At 45.6% G+C, this 20,545-nt stretch overlaps 1 protein-coding gene across 9 annotated transcripts in view; it reads right to left on the bottom strand.

Moving 5' to 3' along the window:
* R3HDM2 (R3H domain containing 2) overlaps window positions 1–20,545 on the bottom strand; it is a 189,193-nt gene that overhangs the window by 10,624 nt on the left and 158,024 nt on the right. For all 9 annotated transcript variants that reach the window (XM_073576836.1, XM_073576838.1, XM_073576831.1 and 6 more), the window contains 2 exons: window positions 17,893–18,047; window positions 5,750–5,847 (listed from right to left, as the gene is read on the bottom strand). In XM_073576836.1, the coding sequence (XP_073432937.1) occupies window positions 5,750–5,847; window positions 17,893–18,047 (253 nt within the window). The remainder of the gene's footprint in view (window positions 1–5,749; window positions 5,848–17,892; window positions 18,048–20,545) is intronic.

The raw sequence follows: 20,545 nt of genomic DNA, 5'->3' as shown, positions 1-20,545 counted from the left end.
TCTTGGAATCAGGGGAAGAGGTGGGAACAGATAAGGCATGCGAAACTGGGACCATGGGATCACAAATGCGTCGCAACCGACTGCCATTGGATCCCAAGACCTGGCTACGTACTGGGGAACCCTGTGGTTTGTTCGAGACGCTATGAGGTCGACATCCGGAACGCCCCACCTCAGGCAAATTTGGTGGAAGACGGCGGGGTTGAGAGACCACTCACCTGACACGAGCCCCTGACGGCTCATGAAATCGGCTTACCAATTGTCCACCCCTGGAATGTGGACGGCCGATATGGCGGGAACATGGCTTTCTGTCCAACGCAGAATCTTTGCTACCTCCAGCATGATCTCCTTGCTGCGAGTTCCGCCTTGGTGATTTATGTAAGCCACCGCCGTGGCGTTGTCTGACTGGATGCGGACCGGCTTGCCTGCGAGGATGGACTGCCAGCGGATGAGGGCAAGAAGGATTGCCCTGATCTCCAAGAGACTGATTGGGAGGAGAATCTCCTGAACATCACAGCGTCCCTGCGCTGTGAGGTGGAGGAAAACCGCTCTGCGAACCAGGAGACTGGCATCGGTGGTGATGACTTGTCACCGAATAGGAAGGAAGGATCTCCCGCGTAGGACCGAGGTGGAAAGCGTCCACCAGGTTAGGTATTGCCTCACCTTGAGAGGCAGAAGCACCGGTCGGTCCAGGAAGATCATTGTCTTGTCCCAGGCAGACAGGAGGGCCAGCTGGAGAGGGCGGGAGTGAAACTGGGCATACGGCACTGCTTCTAAGGAGGCAATCATCTTCCCCAGGATTCTCATGCAGAGCCGAAGAAGAAGAGGGACCGGGCGCTTAAAGGCTTTGATCCCCTGCCGGAGGGATGAGAACTTCTCCTTTGGGAGGAAGACTCGAGCTTGGATGGAGTGGAATTCCATGCCCAGGAATACGAGACGCTGAGTTGGGATCAGGGTTGACTTCTCTTTGTTGACTATCCAGCCGAGACGGCGCAGCGTGTCCAGAGTGATCTGGAGGCTGTGACAGCAGTCTCGGCGCGACGGGCCCTTGACCAGGAGGTCATCGAGATAAGGGATTATAAGAATCCCTCTTGAACAAAGGATGGCCATGACCGCCGCCATGATCTTCATAAAGACCCTGGGGGCGGATGCCAGACCGAATGGGAGAGCAGTGAACCGGTAATGGTACTCTTGTATGGCAAACCGAAGGAATCTCTGATGCTGCACACAAACAGGAACGTGCAGATAAGCATCCTGAATGTCCACAGAGCAAAAGATATTCCCCCGGCTTCATGGAGGCGATCACCGAGCGCAAGGACTCCATTCGAAAGTGGCGAACCCGAAGGTGGCGATTCAACTGCTTGAAGTCCAAGATCGGGCAAAGGGAACAGTCCTTTTTCGGGACTGCGAACAGGTTTGTGCAGAACCCGGAAAACAGTTTGTGCCAAGGAACGGGTACGATTACTCCTGAGTTTAGGAGGGAAGATACAGCCTGGAGAAGCCCTGGGGCATGAGAGGGCTGTTTTGGTGGATGAGAGAAGAAGAAACTTCCTTTTGGGGGCGAAGAAAATTCTATCTTGTAGCCTGATGTGACAATCTCCCTGACCCAGGCGTCATCGACCGCCGCCAACCAAGTCTCCTTGAAAAGACGAAGCCTGCCTCCCATCCTGGAAAGATTCCCAGGTGGGGGTGACCCATCATTTTGAGGAAAATCTGTAGCCGCAAGAAACGGAGGGCTTAGAGGGGCGGCTCTTAGACCTCCAGTGATGGGTAGGTTTTAAGGAAGGTTTCCTTCTGCGGAAGAACGGTCCTGCTGTGAGAGTCTGCCTGAAGAAGAGAAAGGTCGAAAGTGCCGAAAAGGCTGGGGGCCCATTCTGTTGAAGGGGCGTCTTGGCCTGGATTGGAGCAGAGAAGTACATATGCCGCAGAGAAGTACATATGCCTCCGGTGGCATCCGAAATGATCTGGTCCAGCTTGGCCCTAAAGAGCCTGGAGCCCTGGAACGGTTGGCCATTGAGATTTTTTGGATGCTGGATCTGCGTTCCACGCCTTCAACCAAAGGATGCGGCTAATAGTAATAATGTTGCTGTTTGCTCTTGCTGGGCAAGCAGCAGCAATCAGGGAGGCATTCAACAGGCATTTTCCCGCATGGGCAATTTGGTCTGCCAAATCTGCTAGCTCCTCTGTGGGAGCTGACGCCGCAATGCCTCGGCGAAGTATCTTTGCCCAGGCCGAAGTGGCTTTTGCCATCCATGTGGAGGAAAAATTTGGGCAGAAAGAAGCGCCTGACGCCTCAAAGGCTGATTTGGTTAAAGCCTCAATCTGTCTGTTCGTAGCCTCTTTGAGAGACGCCGCATCGGGAATGGACAGGACTGTGTGGGATGCTAAGCGTGAGACCGGCGGGTCCACCTTAGGAGATTCAGACCATTTGCTGACAAGGTCTGAGCTAAATGGGTATAGGATGTCTAGTCGTTTTCTTCCCGGGAAGCATTTGCTGAGATGTTCCCAGTGTCTAGAGGTAGTGGTCTCAAACTCATTGTGATTGGGAAAAAGTCTGGAGGGACGTTTTACCCGTTTGAAAAAAACGGATTCGTCCTGAGCAGTCACATCTTCCTCTTTTAATTTCGAGGGTTTGAACGATAGCCGAAATAATCTACCATGTCCTGCGTTTCAGAGGTCTGATCTGCATCCGAGTCAGACTGACAGAGAGGCTACATCTGACCCGACGTCCGCCTCTGAGGAGGGGGAACGGGCAGAGAGGGCAACCTTGGTGCTGTCGAATCTGAAGAGGAGCTAGACAGAGTCCGTTTCCTAGACCTTCCTCCTGATCTCGCCCTGTTGAAGGTCATGGTCAGAGGTGCGTGCGAATCACCGTGTGAGGTGTTCGGAGCACTGGTGGCAGCAGTGAGATGCAGCATACGTTACAGGACCTGTACCAGGGACTGTGATATTTTGGTCAGGTCTGAAACCGACTGAGACATGGCAACAGTCAGACCTGAGACCGACTGGGACATGGCAACAGCCCACTCTGGAGGGGGTTGCTCTCATCCCAGGCGTTAGAGTTCTCCTGAGGGGCAGACATGGTTGAAGGACTGCAGGACGGACAGAAGGGAGACAGCTGGCCTGAAGCCCACTTTCTCTTACAGCGGACACAAGCGTAGTGAATTACCGTAGGAATATAGCCAAAGGCCCCTGCAGGATTGGGCATAGGTAGAGCCTATGTGAAAAAAGCTGCAGCAGGATGCTATTGAGGAAATACTGCTGAGGGGAGCTAACAAAGTGGCCAGGGGTGGGGAATGCAGAGCCTACCAGACACCCAGAGATGCAGCAGAGCAGGTAGCCGTGTCCCCTGCCGGATTCCTGATGCAGGAAAGCAGGTAGCTGTGTCCTGAGTCACAGAAGACGCTGCAGGAGTTCAAGATGGACGCTGTGCACCCTCAGCCACGAGACGTGCTGAAGCAAGCTGTGGGCGGGGTTATCATCCTGATGAGAAAATGCCGGAGGGGGCGTGGCCTAAACGGAGAACAGCCTGGGGGAAGAAGGTTGTAAAATGTCGGTCAGCGCGCGCTGTAAAGAAAAGAGGGTGCAAAATTTTAATCTGGGGCCCGTGCATAAGGAGAAACGGGAGCTACAGGAGCCCTACCGGTGAGCGCTGCTGTGGAGGGAGGCGTCATACTACCTGCTTGAATCGGCTCCTCTTCATAGATGAGGACCACATCAGGAGCCCTCGGGAGGGAGACAGTCCTGGGACAGAAGATCCTCCTTCCCACACCGTGCAGAAGACGGCGTCAACCCCTTAGTAAAAAAGGGGGGAGGCCACCAACGGTGACCACCGTCTTCCTCTCAGCCCTGTGGGGAGGGGAAAGGCGAGGACTGGACACCAAGAGTCACCCTGAAACACCCCAAAGGGGGACAGGGGACAAGTCCGAGAGTGGGTGATACCACACTACTCTCTCGATCGCATAAATGTGGGAAGACAGGGTGAGAAAAACTGCACCCTGTCACCTGAAGAGCTGTATCTGAAAAACAAACGGGAAAAGATTAATAAACACACACATGGAAAAACACTTGCGTACCTGGTGTTAGATCCAGGTCCGCCTCCTACAGACACCAAGCAAAAACTGGATTGCTTGGTGCCTGTCGGTAGGTGTATACTGTCGAGGAGGAGCTATTTTTTTCTTATTTGCATAGTGTCCGCCTCCGAGCGACAGCAGCATACACCCATGGTAACCTGTGTCCCCCAATGAAGCGAGAAAGAAATTGCCTTACAGGTCACATGAGTAATAAAGCTATGGTCATTATAAAGTCAGCAATGGACCGTTGCACATTAGCCACTGTTTGTCAAGGTGTTACTACATATGAAAAAAAATAAAATAAAAATAGCAGAATACAAATAAAAAAAAATAAAAATCAAAAGCTCAGATTTTGAATAAAGTAATAAACTAATTGGAGGGGAGAAATTATCCCACAGATGTCAGAGGAGAGAAGGATCCAGCATGATGAATGTCAACCAATGACCTGCTGCTGCCAGAGGATTCTGGAGGACAGGTAATTATGGAAGCAGCTCTTCAGTGGAAGCACAAGAGTTCTCGGCCAAGCTGAGTAAGCCTCGTGTGCATAGGGAGATCAGGAGGAATAGCTTTTGGGTGATCAATTCAGCCATCACCTTTCTAGTGCTTATAGGGTCATTAATGTAGTTGTGACTATCATTACACTATAAATTATTGGCGTCAAGAGCAAACACGCACTGCATAGAGTTACACCAAATGTGATCAGGTGCAAGAAAACGGTAAAGCAGCTTAGAGGGGTTGTCCACTACTGGACAACCACATCGTAAATAATTCAGATCCCTAATTAAAATAAAAACAGTGAATACTCAAATCATGCAGTGACACCGTTTCAGCGACGTAGGTGCCACACAGTTCCCGGTGAGCGACATGTCTTGTTACGCGTTACCTGTCGGCTGCAGTTAAAGTTGCGGCTGCTTGTCAGCTGCATCCTTTACTAATTCATTAGAGTGGATGTCCGCTCTGATGGAATATTGATCAGCTACAGCCAATGAGCTGCTGCTCATTGGTTATAGCTGGCAAGCGAGGAAACAAGTCACTCAACAAGAACAGAGGTGCCAATATTGCTGAACGGCGCATCTTCAGAAGGTTGAAGAAAGTTTTCACCTAAAAGGTCCCAAATGAATTAAAATGGGGTTGAACATTAGCAAACACCCCCTTTAAACTTCATGAGATGGCAAAAGATGACAGGCAACAACAGGAGTAATAAGTCATGGTGCAGTGCATAAATAATCCACGAGAGTATCAAGAGTCAATGCACCATATCATAGCCGATTTACCAGTTCATTTATCCTTTAGTGAAAAATTGTAAGCGATTTGCTTAGTATCTGTTGGTAAAAAGTTCCAATAAGGGAAACATACGCACTAGGTAAAGGCTACATAACATCTTTTCCTTATACAGTGGCATGTAAAAGTTTGGGCACCCCTGGTCAAAATTACTGTTATTGCCAACAGTTAAGAAAGTTGAAGATGACATAATCTCTAATTTATTGCTATAGTGTACATGACTATTGCTATTCACAGTCCTTTTTTTAAGTTTTGGAAAAAACATTGAGATATTGAGAAAATTGAGAACATAGAATCATCAATGTCAAGTGGTGCTGTGTACGGAAAAGCAGTGAAAACCCAGAGTAGGTCTGGATGTGAACTGCACTAATTAGGAATGTGCAGCAATATGTCCTTACCTGAATACTGCTGCTGCATTTGTGGTGGACTGCAGGGAGAGGGAGACTGAGGCATCTGGTACTGCTCAGAGCCAGGAGGGAGAAATCCAACAGATGGGCTGCAAGAAACATGGAAAGGATGTGACAGGACAGGCTTTATTAAAACCATGAACCCAATCGAAATTATACACACATGTAGGCAGTTGGGCCACTAAGAGTGGACCGAACAACATGGGATGAGGAAGCATGACCACTGAGTTACTAAGCAGCACAGGATGCTGAAACAAAAAAATCCCACACACTTAAAAAGGTGAAGATTCACTTTAACTCCTTTTGGACAGTCAGTGACATTGAGGGTGCATTGTAATGGTGTGGGCGCAGAAGGCACCACATCGGCAGTAGGTGTTGTGAGCGAAATACACTCTTCTATGCCTTCAGAACTCTAAATTAATAAGATTTGACTCCTTATTTCGGTCACAAAATCAGTTTCCAACATGCGTCTTTCAGGACTATAGCTTTCATCCACAAATGACAAAATATTTTCCATTATCTCCTCTTTCTATGAGGCATGCCATTCTAAATTTAAGATGGACTGTTCCCACTATTTTGTCAAACCCCAATGCTGCAGGACCTCAGTATTCTTCCCTGAGTCCCTGCAAATATTCAGCTCTTATCTGCTAATTTTCCATTCTTTTCACTGTCCCATTCACTTCCTTATTAATATGTGCAGTCACATCTTTGTCTTTGATTTACTCATTTCTACAGGTCTTCACCTTGTAGTTATATCTGACCTGCATCTGTTGGATGTCTGATAATGGAAACAAGCTTCTTATCTTAAGGGCATGTCACACTAAAGGGCCTGTCACACTAAGAGATATCGCTAGCAATATCGCTATAACTTTTTTCGTTTTTTTTTTTTTTTTATTTTCACAGCTCAACTTTATAAACTTCTGTGAAGCACGTTGGGGTTCCAGGTGCTCATCACATATCTAGATAAGTTCCCTAAAGGGCCTGTCACACCAAGTGATATCGCTAGCAATATCGCTATAACGTCACTGGTTTTGTGACGTTATAGCGATATTGCTAGCGATATCGCTATGTGTGATACTTACCTACAACCCGCTCCCCCACTGGTTATCGCTGATCGCGCGAGAACAGGCTGGACCGTTTCTCGTCGTCAGCTTCCTGCTGTAATGACGAGCGACGCGTGGAGCCGGGCGGGAGGACGCAGGATCGCCTAGTGTGACAGGTAAGTAGCGACCCCCGTCCCCAGCGATGTCGCTAGTGAGATCTGCCTGTGTGGCAGCTCACTAGCGACCACTTAGCGATGTACCAGCGATCCTGACCGCGTCATATCGCTGGTCGGGATCGCTGGTGCATCGCTAAGTGTGACAGTACCATTAGAGATATCGCTAGCAATATTGCTATAACTTGTGACGTTATAGCGATATTGCTAGCGATATCGCTGTGTGTGATACTTACCTACAACCCGCTCCCCCGCTGGTTATCGCTTATCGCGCGAGAACAGGCTGGACTGTTTCTCGTCGTCAGCTTCCTGCTATGACGACGAGCGTGGAGCCGGGCGGGAGGACGCAGGATCGCCTAGTGTGACAGGTAAGTAGCGACCCCCGTCCCCAGCGATGTCGCTAGTGAGATCTGCCTGTGTGGCAGCTCACTAGCGACCACTTAGTGATGCACCAGCGATACTGACCGCGTCATATCGCTGGTCGGAATCGCTGGTGCATCGCTAAGTGTGACAGTACCTTTAGTTAACCGTTTTATCATAATTAATCATGTAGTACTCATAGTATTTTGTAAATTGCTCTGTCAGCCTTCACCTACTGGTAAGTTCATCCCCTCTCAATGTGATTAGCTCTTAAGGTGGTGTCTGCTTCACTACCATGTGTCTTGGTTATCATTGGCCTTAAATCTGGTTACTCTACAATTTGAACACCTATGTTTCCATCCTGTATTCTATATCTACTGTACATGTCCAGCGTCCTGGTCCGTTCTAGAGAGGAGGTACTGAGGATTCTGTCTGATTAAGTCCATCTAGTCCATTATTATTAAAACATTCATACAACATTCTGTTTCCTATAGTGGTTTCTTTGCAACCTCCACTTATTACTTCTTCAGCCACATTCCTCCACTGTTCAGCTTTTTCTGTTATAGCCCATTGTTCAACAACCAACCATAATACTCTTTCATGAACAGTTTCCACTTAATCCAGATTTTCCTCAGGGGGCATTCCAGCCTTTTTGTGCATTCTTTTACTGTCTCTAACAGCACCTTTACCTTCACATCCTCTATTTTTTGCTGTCTTTCCAATAGATGTACAAGTGCACTAAATTAGATCAAAAAGTTAATTTATTTCAGTTCTTCAATACAAAAAGTGTCTTCTCTCCCTGTACACAACAAGTTTTCCACACTTGCCTCAAACTCCGTGCTAGCACAATTTCCACAATAATAGGCATAAAGCCATGGGTCAAATAGGCAGGCATACAGCCACAAATCCTAATATTGTAACATAGTCAGGCACAGATACTACAATACAATCAGTAAATGGCCTACAGGATACCCCTCCTGCTGAGCTGGTCAGTCTCAACAGCTAAACAAGATAACAGCAACTCCAAAAATCCTCCAAGTACAAGCACCACTATTTTTCACACATACACTGATCAGATCACATGCACACAGTTCAAAAAGGCACAGTTCATGGACTATAGTCCCAGTGGTCCCCAAACTTTTTGATCTTGAGAGCCACATTCAGCACTGAGGAGCAACACTCTGCTCCTGTCCCCCTCAAAGCAATGTCAACAAAAGCCCCCATTATAGGTATAATCATAACAAAAGCTTTTCCACAGAAATCACTCAAAAGCAGTACACTCAGATCCAGGGGTTCCCACAATCACCCATTCAGTATTGTCCCATCAAGGACTCCCAACACAGTCACATCCAGCTTCAAGAACCTCTTCTAACAGGTAGTACCATCCTCCAGCATACCATACTTAAAACATCTCTAAACCCCTAAGGCTCCCGTCACATTTAGCGATGCACCAGCGATACCGACCACGATACGACCCGGTCAGGATCACTGGTGCATCGCTAAATGGTCGCTAGTGAGCTGCCAAACAGGCAGATCTCACCAGTGATGCAGCAGCGGTCGGCGGTCGTTACTTACCTGTCAGACGCGGCGATGAAGACGTCCTCCCGCCCGCGTCCAGGACGTTCTCGCACGATCAGCGATAGCCAGCAGGGGAGCCGGTCGGAGGAAAGTATCACACATAGCGATATCGCTAGCAATATCGCTGCTGCGTCACAAAATCGGTGACGCTTTAGCGATATTGCTAGCGATATCGCTAGCGATATCGCTATGAGTGAAGCCCCCTTTAGACCAGTATATGTGCAACCAGATCTGCTCTACTGTGCAGGGCTACTCACACAATCCACCATTTTGAGATGTGCTCTTCATACCTGTTTGCTAAACCTGGACCTAATGCACCAAGCTGGCATTAGTCGCGAGCCACAATCCCTGGGACAGCAAGCCACATGTGGCTCCCGAGCTACTGGTTGGAGAACCCAACTAGACTATTAAATGCAAAATCTCTCACCCATATTGGAGGTAGACCAACTCGCAGTAAAAGTGAAATACAATTGTAAGAATAAACTTCTTACCTTATGCTGCAGTGTTTGAATTCACTTTTAATCGAGGGTCTACCTTAAACGGAATCTGTCACCCTGCTTTTGGCCTTTCAGCTGCCGGCATAGACATTGGGGGCTTATCTACAGCATTCTGTAATGCTGTAGATAAGCCCCCGATGTAACCTTAAAGAGAAGAACGCCTGCGCACTGCAGGACTCTGCTCTTCCCTCAACAGGGCAGAGCAGTGCGCTTGCGCCAGAGCCATTACAGGACAGGAGAAGAGGACGTCACCACATGAAGGAGGGAGGCGTTGGACCGGACCGCAACACCCAATGGACCGGACCGCCCCCTCCGGTGAGTATAACATAACGTGTTTTTCTTCTCTTTCAAGTTACATCGAGGGCTTATCTACAGCATTGCAGAATGCTGACCTGCTCTGCTCTGACCTTATGACTGCACAGTTGGCTCAGGTCTCGACGCAGCTGGAAAACCTGGCCTATAGTAAAGAGGTTGGAGATGCGGTGCGCCCAATGACAGAAAGAAGAGGACCTGAGAGCCGGCAGCGGGATGGCTGGAGACATTAAAAAAATAAACACTTGCCTCTACGGCTGCCTTGCTGTTCCTTGTCCGTTCCTCTTTTTGCTGATGGCGTAAAGAGGAGGACAAATGATGGCTGCAGACATCAGCGGTGAGGAGAGCATCGGTCTGTCTTCTTTTGAACATCCAACATAATGTAGTTAGGTCCATATATATTTGGACAGAGAACATTTTTCTAATTTTGGTTCTAGACATTACCACAATGAATTTTAAACAAAACAATTCAGATGCAGCTGAAGTTCAGACTTTCAGCTTTCATTTGAGGGTATCCACATTAAAAAATTGGATGAAGGGTTTAGGAGTTTCAGCTCCTTAACATGTGCCACCCTGTTTTTAAAAGGGACCAAAAGTAATTGGACAGATTAAATAATTGTAAATAAAATGTTCATTTCTAGTACTTGGTTGAAAACCCTTTGTTGGCAATGACTGCCTGAAGTCTTGAACTCATGGACATCACCAGACGCTGTTTTTCCTCCTTTTTGATGCTCTGACAGGCCTTCACTGCTGTGGTTTTCAGTTGCTGTTTGTTTGTGGGCCTGTCTGAAGTTTAGTCTTTAACAAGTGAAATGCATGCTCAATTGGGTTGAGATCAGGTGTCGGACTTGGCCATTCAAGAATATTCCACTTCTTTGCTTTAATAAACTCCTGGGTTGCATTGGCTTTATGTTTTGGGTCATTGTCCATCAGTAGTATGAAACGACAACCAATCAGTTTAGCTGCATTTGGCTGGATCTGAGCACACAGTATGGCTCTGAATACCTCAGAATTCATTCGGCTGCTTCTGTCCTGTGTCACATCAAACACTAGTGAACCAGTGCCACTGGGAGCCATGCATGCCCAAGCCATCACACTGCCTCCGCCGTGTCTTACAGATGATGTGGTATGCTTTGGATCATGAGCTGTATCACGCCTTCACCATACTTTTCTCTTTCCATCATTCTGGTAGAGGGTGATCTTGGTTTTATCTGTCCAAAGAATGTTCTTCCAGAACTGTGCTGGCTTTTTTAGATGTTTTTTAGCAAGGTCCAGTCTAGCCTTTTGATTCTTGATGCTTATGAGTGGCTTGCACCGTGCAGTGAACCCTCTGTATTTACTTTCATGCAGTCTTCTGTTTATGGTAGATTTGGATATTGATATGTCTACCTCCTGGGAGTGTTGTTCACTTGGTTGGCTGTTGTGAAGGGGTTTCTCTTCACCATGGAGATTATTCTGCGATCATCCACCACTGTTGTCTTCCGTGGGCGCCCAGGTCTTTTTGCATTGATGAGTTCACCAGTGCTTTCTTTCTCAGGATGTACCAAACTGTAGATTTTGCACTCCTAATGTTGTAGCAATTGCTCGGATGGGTTTTTTCTGTTTTTGCAGCTTAAGCATGGCTTGTTTCACCTGCATGGAGCGCTCCTTTGACCGCATGTTTCCTTCACAGCAAAACCTTCCAAATGCAAGCACCACACCTCAAATCAACTCCAGGCTTTTTATCTGCTTAATTGAAATGACATAACAAAGGGATTGCCCACACCAGTCCATGAAATAGCCTTGGAGTCAATTGTCCAGTTACTTTTGGTCCCTTTAAAAACAGGGTGGCACATGTTAAGGAGCTGAAACTCCTAAACCCTTCATCCAATTTTAATGTGGATACCCTCAAATGAAAGTTGAAAGTTTGAACTTCAACTGCATCTGAATTGTTTTGTTTAAAATTCATTGTGGTAATGTCTAGAACCAAAATTAGAAAAATGTTGTCTCTGTCCAAATATATATGGACCTAACTGTAACTAGGGCTCATAAGCAAGTCTAATAGCCGTAAGTTAGGAACTGCCTGTATGTTCATTAGTTTCATCAGGTAAGAACAGGCAACAACTAACGAGACCCAACTACACCAATCCACTGAGCAGAAGTCTGGCCAGAAATGGTCTTCATGGAAGAATTCCAGCCCAAATCCATGCCACTGTCATGGAAATATGGCCAAGTGGCACAAAAACATAGAAAGTGAACGCAGAAAAATGGCAGCAGGTGCTCTGGACTGATAAGTCAAAATGTGAAATATTTGGCTGTAGCAGAACGAAGTTTGTTCACTTAAGTGCTGGAGAGCGGTACAATAATGAGGGTCTGCAAGGAACAGTCAACATAGAAGCAAGTTTGGGTTGTATTTCAGCAAATGTAGTCTGGGAATTGGCCAGGATTAACCCCTTAACCCCCGCAGCTTTTTTCGGTTTTGCGTTTTTATTTTTCGCTCCCCTCCTTCTAAGAGCCATAGCTTATTTTTCCATCAATATGGCCATGTGAGGGCTTATTTTTTGCAGGACAAATTGTACTTTTGAATGACACCATTGGTTTTACCATGTTGTGTACTAAAAAACGGTAAAAAAATTGCAAGTGTGGTGAAATTGCAAAAAAAAAGTGCAATCTCACACTTGTTTTCTGGTTGGCTTTTTTGCTAGGTTCAAGAAAATGCTAAAACTGACCTGCAATTATGATTCTCCAGGTCATTACGAATTCACAGACACCAAATATGTCTAGGTTCTTTTTTTTTTTTTAATCTAAGCGGTGAAAAAAAGTTCCAAACTTTACTAAAAAAAACAAAAACAAAGAAAATTGGGCCATATTCCGATACCCGTAGCGTCCCCATTTTCCGTGATCTCGGATTGGGTGAGGGCTTGTTTTTTGCGCACCGAGCTGACGTTTTTATTGATACCATTTTGGTGCAGATACGATCTATTGATCGCCCGTTATTGCATTTTAATGCAATGTCACAGCTACCAAAAAAAACGGAATTTGGCGTTTTGAATTTTTTCTTGTGACGCCGTGTAGCGATCAGGTTAATGTTTTTTTTTTTATTGATAGATCAGGCGATTCTGAATGTGGCGATACCAAATATGTATGAGTATATTTGATTTGATTTTATTGTTTTATCTTGAATGGGGCGAAAGTGGGCGATTTGAACTTTTATATTTGTTTTTTTTTTTTATATTTTTAAACACTTTTTTTTTACTTTTGCCATGCTTCAATAGGCTCCATAGGAGGCTAGAAGCTGCCACAACTCGATCAGCTCAGATAGATAGAGGCGATGAGAGATCTCCTCTATGTAGCTGAATTACTGACTTGCTATGAGCGCCGACCAATGGGTGGCGCTCATAGCAATTTGGCACTGACAACCATAGAGGTCTCCAGGAGACCTCCGGTTGTCATGCCGTCACACCGGTGACCCGAGATCACGCGACGCGGGTCACTGGTGAGCGTATTTCTGGTCCGATGGCCGGAAGAGCTTGTTAAATGCCGCTGTCAGCATTTGACAGCGGCATTTAACTAGTTAATAGCCGCAGGTGGATTGCAATTCCACCCGCGGCTATGGCGGGCACATGTCAGCAGTTCAAAACAGCTGACATGACCTGGGAAATATGTGGGCTCACCGCCGGAGCCCATTTCAAAGACAGTGATACCGACATCGGCGTAATAGTACGTCTGATGTCGGTAAGGGGTTAATGGTGCCCTCAAAGCTGAAAAATACAGGCAGATACTTAGTAGTGCAATACCATCAGGCAGCCATCTGATTGGCCCCAAATGTATTCTGCAGCAGGAATCACAGGCATAAGAGCCAATATCAATAAGAATTACATTCAGTGACAAGAGGTCCTGGAAGTCATTATATGACCAGACCCATGATCTCAACATTATCAAGTCTTTGAGGGCTTACATAGACAAAAGTATCCTAAAAAAAGGTTGTGGTTTTGAACAACCTTCCTGCAGAGTTCCTGCAAAAACTGTGTGTGTAAGTGTACCTGCTGGAGTTGCTTTGATGCCGTTTTGATAGCAAAGGGTTGTCACACTAAATAATGATTCGATTTAGATTTTGCCTTTGCTCATTCACTTTGCATTTTAAGTGATAAAAATAAAATATCGAACACCATTTTTGAAATTATTTTTCTTTGCATTTTTTTCCACACTTGCCTAAAGTACGTTTGCAAATACTGTACGTTCTGCATTGCCATGACAACATCAACCCATAAAGTTAGAACGTTAACATGTTACTGTATTTCTCAGACTATAAGACGCACTTTTTTACTCCAAAAATATGGAGGAAAATGGGGGGTGCGTCTTATAGTATCGGGGCCCCTATGACCGGGGATGGGATAGTACGTCATCACAATCAGCGGTGCCCCCGGGGGGGGAGCAGCGCTGATCGCGGCCGGGTGTTAGCTGATTTTGACTGCCAACACCCGGCACTATGTGACAGGGGCGGTCACGGACCGACCCCGGCACGTTAACCCCTGGCACACTGCGATCAAACATGAAAGCAGGCACGAGGAAGCCTCTGCAGCGCCTGTCAGATCGCTGATCTGTCACAACGCTGTGTGAAGTGTCAGATCAGCAATCTGACACTTCACAGTAATGTCCCTCACTGGGACAAAGTAATAAAGTATAAAAAAAAACAAAAAAAACTAAAAACATTTATAAAAAAAAAACACTAAATAAATGTAAAAAAAAAATCCATAAAATTCATTTTTTGGAAATAAAAAAAATAAAAATAAAAGTACACATATTTAGTATCGACGCGTCCGTAACGACCCGCCCTATAAAACGGTCCCACTAGTTAACCCCTTTAGTGAACCCCTTAAAAAATAAAAATAAAAAACAAAGCAAAAAACAATGCTTTATATTCATACCGCCGAACAAAAAGTGTAATAATGTGCAATCAAAAAGACTATAAATAACCATGGTACCGCTGAAAAAGTAATCTTGTCCCGGAAAAAACGAGCTGTCATACAGCATCATCAGCGAAAAAATAAAAAAAAGTTATAGCTCGCAGAATAAAGCGATGCAAAAATAATTTTTTACAACAAAAAGCGTCTTTTAGCGTATGACAGCTGCCAAACATAAAAACCCGCCATAAATAGTATATCAAATCCCCTTTATCACCCCCTTCGTTAGGGAAAAATAATAAAATTAAAAAAAAAAAAAAAAGTGTATTTATTTTCATTTTCCCATTAGGGATAGGGCTAGGGTTAGAGTTAGGGCTAGTTCTAGGGTTAGGGCTAGGGTTATGGGTGTGTTGGGGTTAGGGCTGGAGTTAGAATTGGGGGGTTTCCACTGTTTAAGCACATCAGGTGCTCTCCAAACGCAACATGGCGTCTGATCTCACTTCCAGCCAATTCCGCGTTGAAAAAGTCAAACGGTGCTCCTTCCCTTCCAAGCTCTGCCATGCGCCCAAACAGTGGTTTACCCCCACATATGGGGTATCAGCCTACTCAGGACAAATTGCACATATCTAGGTAAGTTCCTTGGGGTGTCTAGTTTCCAAAATGGGGTCACTTGTGGGGGGGTTTCCACAGTTTAGGTACATCAGGGGCTCTCCAAAGGCAACATGACACCCGCAGACCAATCCATCAAAATCTGCATTCCAAAATGACACTACTTCCCTTCCGATGTGTGCCCATGCAGTAGTTTTCTCCCACATATGGAATATCAGTGTACTCAGGACAAATTGGACAACTTTTGTGAAAATAAAAATTTGGGGACTAAAAGATCATGTTTGTGGAAAACATATGATTTTTTTATTTTTACGCCCGGGAATTATAAACTTCTGTGAAACACTTGGGGGTTCTAAGTGCTCACCACACATCTAGATAAGTTCCTTGGGGGGTCTAATTTCCAAAATGGTGTCATTTGTGGGGGTTTCCATTGTTTAGGCACATCAGGGGCTTTCCAAACGCGGCATGGCATCCGATCTAAATTCCAGCCAAAAAAGTCAAATGGAGCTGCTCCCCTTCCGAGATCTGCCATGCTCCCAAATAGTGGTTTACCCCCACATGTGGGGTATCAGCGTACTCAGGACAAATTACACAATAACTTTTGGGGTCCTGTTACCCTTGGGAAAATAAAAATTTGGGGGTGTTAAGATCATTTTTGTGGAAAAAATATGATTATTTAATTGTATGGGTCTACGTTATAAAATTCTGTGAAGCCCCTGGGGGTTGAAAGTTCTCGCCACACATCTAGATAAGATCCTTGGGGGGGGGGGGGGGTCTAGTTTCCAAAATGGTGTAATTTCTTGGGTGGTTTCCACTGTTTTGGCACATCAGGGGCTCTCCAAACGTGACATGGCGTCCGATCTGAATTCCAGCCAATTTTGGTTCCCCCCCACATATCAGGTATCAGCGCACTCAGGACAAATTGCTCAATAACTTTTGCAGTCCAATTTGTCCTGTTACCCTTGGTAAAATAAAAAAAAATTGGACCTGAAGTAATTTTTTTTGTGAAAAAAAGTTAAACGTTAATTTTTTTTTTAAACATTCAAAAAATTCCTATGAAGCACCTGAAGGGTTAATAAACTTCTTGAATGTGGTTTTGAAGGAACAGTTTTTAGAATGGTGTCACTTTTGGGTATTTTCTATCATACAGACCCCTCAAAGTGACTTCAAATGTGATGTGGTCCCTAAAAATAAAATGGTGTTGTAAAAATGAGAAATCGCTGGTCAACTTTTAACCCTTATAACTTCCTAACAAAAAAAAAAATTTGGTTCCCAAATTGTGCTGATGTAAAGTAAACATGTGGGAAATGTTACTTATTAAGTTTTTTGTGTGCCATATCTCTGTGATTTAAGGGCATAAAAATTAAAAGTTGGAAAATTGCGAAATTTTCGCCAAATTTCCGTTTTTTTTCACAAATAAACGCAAGTTATATCCATGAAATTTTACCACTAATATGAATTACAATATGTCACGAGAAAACAATGTCAGAATCACCGGGATCCATGGAAGCGTTCCAGAGTTATTACCTCATAAAGGGACAGTGGTCAGAATTGTAAAAATTGGCTCGGTCATTAAAGTGCAAACCATCCTTGGGGGTTAACGGGTTAAAACCTAGGTGCGTCTTATGGTCCAGTACATTTTAGAGTATGAAAAATACAATACTTATACTGCAATGTGGACACACAAAAAAAAATGCTTTACTTTTCATTACTCTGCTATCACTCTCCCTCTCCCCAGACCAAGGAAAATAAAGGTTTTTAATACATTGTGCATGTTAAAAGCTACAAGTCTGGCTTCTGGGGCCGACCTTTCTTCTATGTGGTCTTCAACAGCTTCGGCCTGCCTATTTTACCAGATAGAAATAGATGAGCAGCAATGACTATTGCTATCCTTCACTTATTTGGTATGATTTTCCATTTGTGGGAAGAAGCCACTAACATATGTTTTGAGATATTATATTCAAGTTCTCTATATTTGTTCTACAATATCTTTAAGGTTGGAGTCACAGTACTGTAAAAGACGGCCGAGTGCTGTGTGATAAAACATCACATACCACTCTGCCCAGTGTTATACTATGGGGCAGCTCAGATCTGCATGGTGTGATTGGCAGCGAGACTCCGCTCATTTGCACCCATATAAGTCTATGGGTGCATGTGAAACATCGCACTGCACTCACATCATCTCGATACAGTGCGATTCCCAGCGACACCGGCAGCAGAGATGGAGAAATTACTTTCTCAGTCTCCTCTGCAGCTGTGCTCTGATCCGGTCATGTGAGCAGGAGCCAAGGGTAACTAGCATATCGCATCGAATGCAATACACTGGTGTGATTCCAGCCCAATACTGTTTCTATTATATACTAAATGTCCAAATAGAAAATGTTAATAGGGGCACTAACCAAAACATTATTCCGCATACACAGGGTGGTGCACAGCAAATACAAGTATCCTTTCTCACAAAGCTATATAATCAATCTACTCAGCCTTCCCTGCTCTATTATAACATAGTGCCTGCAGACTGGACGCCATTTTCATGGGAGCAGGTTCCCTTTAAGGAACTATTGTTTAAAAGCACCCAACTCTATAAAGAACAAAAACATCTTCTACCCATACTGGGATCCATATATAAATTGTAATACTAAAACAGGACATGCAATGCATCAATGAAAGTCAGTTTACCTGGAGCCATTTTGTTGTGCTGGTGGTATAACACTGTAGTATATTGGCATCCCTCCGCCTGGCATGGCTCCCTGCACTGACTGGTTAGCCGGTACCAGTACAGATTGCTGATAGGATTGTGGCACAACTCCCTGTGATTCATTTCCCACAGGAACCTAGGTGAAAGTGCAAAATTAAGGGGATTTCTACTTTATCATTATTTGAACAAATGTGTTCACGACCGATTTGGTGGCACCTAATATCATTTTACCAAGTAGTATTGGTTCTCCTCCTGCTCTCGTTAGCGTATGTTTCCTCAAACTGCACAGCTCTGCTGTTCTCAAAATGGCAACTAATGGAGGAGCATGTGACCAGACCTGTCCATCAGTTTCCTCCAATCAAAAAACAGATTTCCTATGAGTAGAATTATTTCATTGGAGGAGACGAATGGACAATTCTGGTCACATGCTCCTCCATCTAATGCCATTTTGAGAACAGTAGAGCGAAGTTATCTATAATGACCACTGCATTACCAGGGGTTCATCAAGGAGGAGATTGCCGTTAAAATTTTATGTTAAGAAGCATCCCAAAATTGTGTCCCAAACACACAGAGGGTGAAATAAGTATTGAACAGTCACCAACTTTCTAAGTAAATATATTTCTAAAGGTGTTATTGGCATGAAAGTCTAACCAGCTATAACAACCCATCCAATCCACACAGGCAAAGAAATCACACCATAGAGGTCCATACATTAAGTTATGTGTAATATAGGGATTTTTGTGTACTCACCATAAAATCCTTTTCTCCGAGCCATTCATTGGGGGACACAAAGACCGTGGGTGTTATGCTTTCCTGCCACAAGGAGGAAACTAAGTAAACTAGAAAAAGTTAACTCCTCCCCTGCGGCATACACCCTCTCGCTGGACGAGATCTCATCAGTTCGGTGAAAAAGCAGTAGGAGCTTAAACAGTTGAACAATAACTATAACTATGTTCCAACATAAAGATGCTAAACAGGCTGTGTCCTCCAAAGATTGGCTCGGAGAAAAGGATTTTACGGTGAGTACACAAAAATCCCTATTTCTCCTACGCCTCATTGGGGGACACAGAGACCATGGGACGTCCTAAAGCAGTCCCTGGGTGGGGAGCATACATGTGCTAAAACCCCATGTACCACTGATTGAACTCTGAGGTACTGCCGCTTGCAGAATGCGTCTGCCGAGCGCTGCATCCGCAGAGGCCTGAGAATGAATCAGGTAATGCTTTGGAAAGGTATGCAGACTGGACCAAGTCGCAGCTTTGCAGACCTGTACTGCCGAGGCCTGGTGCCGAATGGCCCAAGAGGCGCCCACTGAGCGGGTAGAATGTGCCGTAATCCATGCTGGGACAGGCGCGTTCCTGACACGATAGGATTCTTGAATCGCGAGGCGGATCCACCTGGCTAGCGTTGCTTTGGAAGCGGCTAGCCTCTTATGCCCGTCTGGAAGTATGAACAGGGCATTTGACTTGCGGAAGGGAGCCGTCCGCGAGATGTCCCATCTCAGAACCCTAACCACATCCAGAGTGTGGAGGGCTTCCTCAATACGATGGACTGGTGCTGGACAAAAAGGCAAAACAATTTCCTCAGTGAGGTGGAAAGAGGATACGACCTAAGGCAGGAAGGACAGAGCCGTCTTGAGGACTTCCTTGTACTGATGAAAATTCAGGAACGGAGGGCGGCAGGATAGAGCCGCCGATTCTGAAAGACGTCGGATTGACGTAATTGTCACTAGAAAGACCACCTTCCAAGAGAGAACAGTCAGAGGAACGTCGTTGAGGGGTTCAAAGGGAGCCTACTGTAGGGCCCCAAGAACCAGGTTACGGTCCCCAGGTTCCAATGGTCGTCTATAAGGAGCCGCCACATGGGCAAGTCCCTGAAGGAATGTCCTGACTTGAGGTTTCGTGGCAAGTCTGCGTTGGAATAACACTGACAAGGCTGAGATCTGGCCGTTGAGGGAACTAAGTGCGAGGCCCGATGTTAGTCCGGATTGAAGGAATTCCAAGATAGTAGGAATGGAGAACGTCATAGGGAATTAGCCACGATCCTTGCACCACGAGAAAAAAGGTTTTCCAGGTGTGGTGATAGATGCGCATGGACACAGGATTCCTAGCACTTATCATTGTGGAAATCATGTTGTGAGAAAACCCAGCCTTTGTTAAAATCCAGAATTCAATGGCCACACCGTTAAGGACAGGGCCCCGGAGTTCTGGTGGTCAAACAGACCCTGAGAGAGCAGATTCGGACGATCTGGAAGACGCCAGGGAACATCGGCGACTAGCTGAATCAGTTCTGCGTACCAAGCGTGGGGAGGCCAATCTGGCGCGACAAGAATCACTGGTACTCTTTCCGATCTGATCTTTTTGATGACCCTCAGAAGCAAGGGAAGAAAGGAAAGATGTACGGAAGCCGGAACTGGAGCCACGACAGAACTAGGGTATCCGCACCGATGGCGCGTGGATCACGTGATCGGGCGATGGATTGAAGAACCGAAGAACCTTGTTGTTTAATCTCGAAACCATGAAATCCACATCCGGAGTCCCTGAACGATGACAAATCTGCTGAAAACCTCCGGATGAAGTGACCACTCTCCCGAGGCCAGGCCCTAGCGGCTGAGAAAATCTGCGGCCCAATTTT

This window comes from Dendrobates tinctorius, unplaced genomic scaffold, assembly GCF_039654945.1.
Source record: "Dendrobates tinctorius isolate UK_male_01 unplaced genomic scaffold, ASM3965494v1 ptg000051l, whole genome shotgun sequence".
Taxonomy (NCBI): Eukaryota; Metazoa; Chordata; class Amphibia; order Anura; family Dendrobatidae; genus Dendrobates; species Dendrobates tinctorius.
This window is presented reverse-complemented; position numbering and strand designations above follow the sequence as displayed.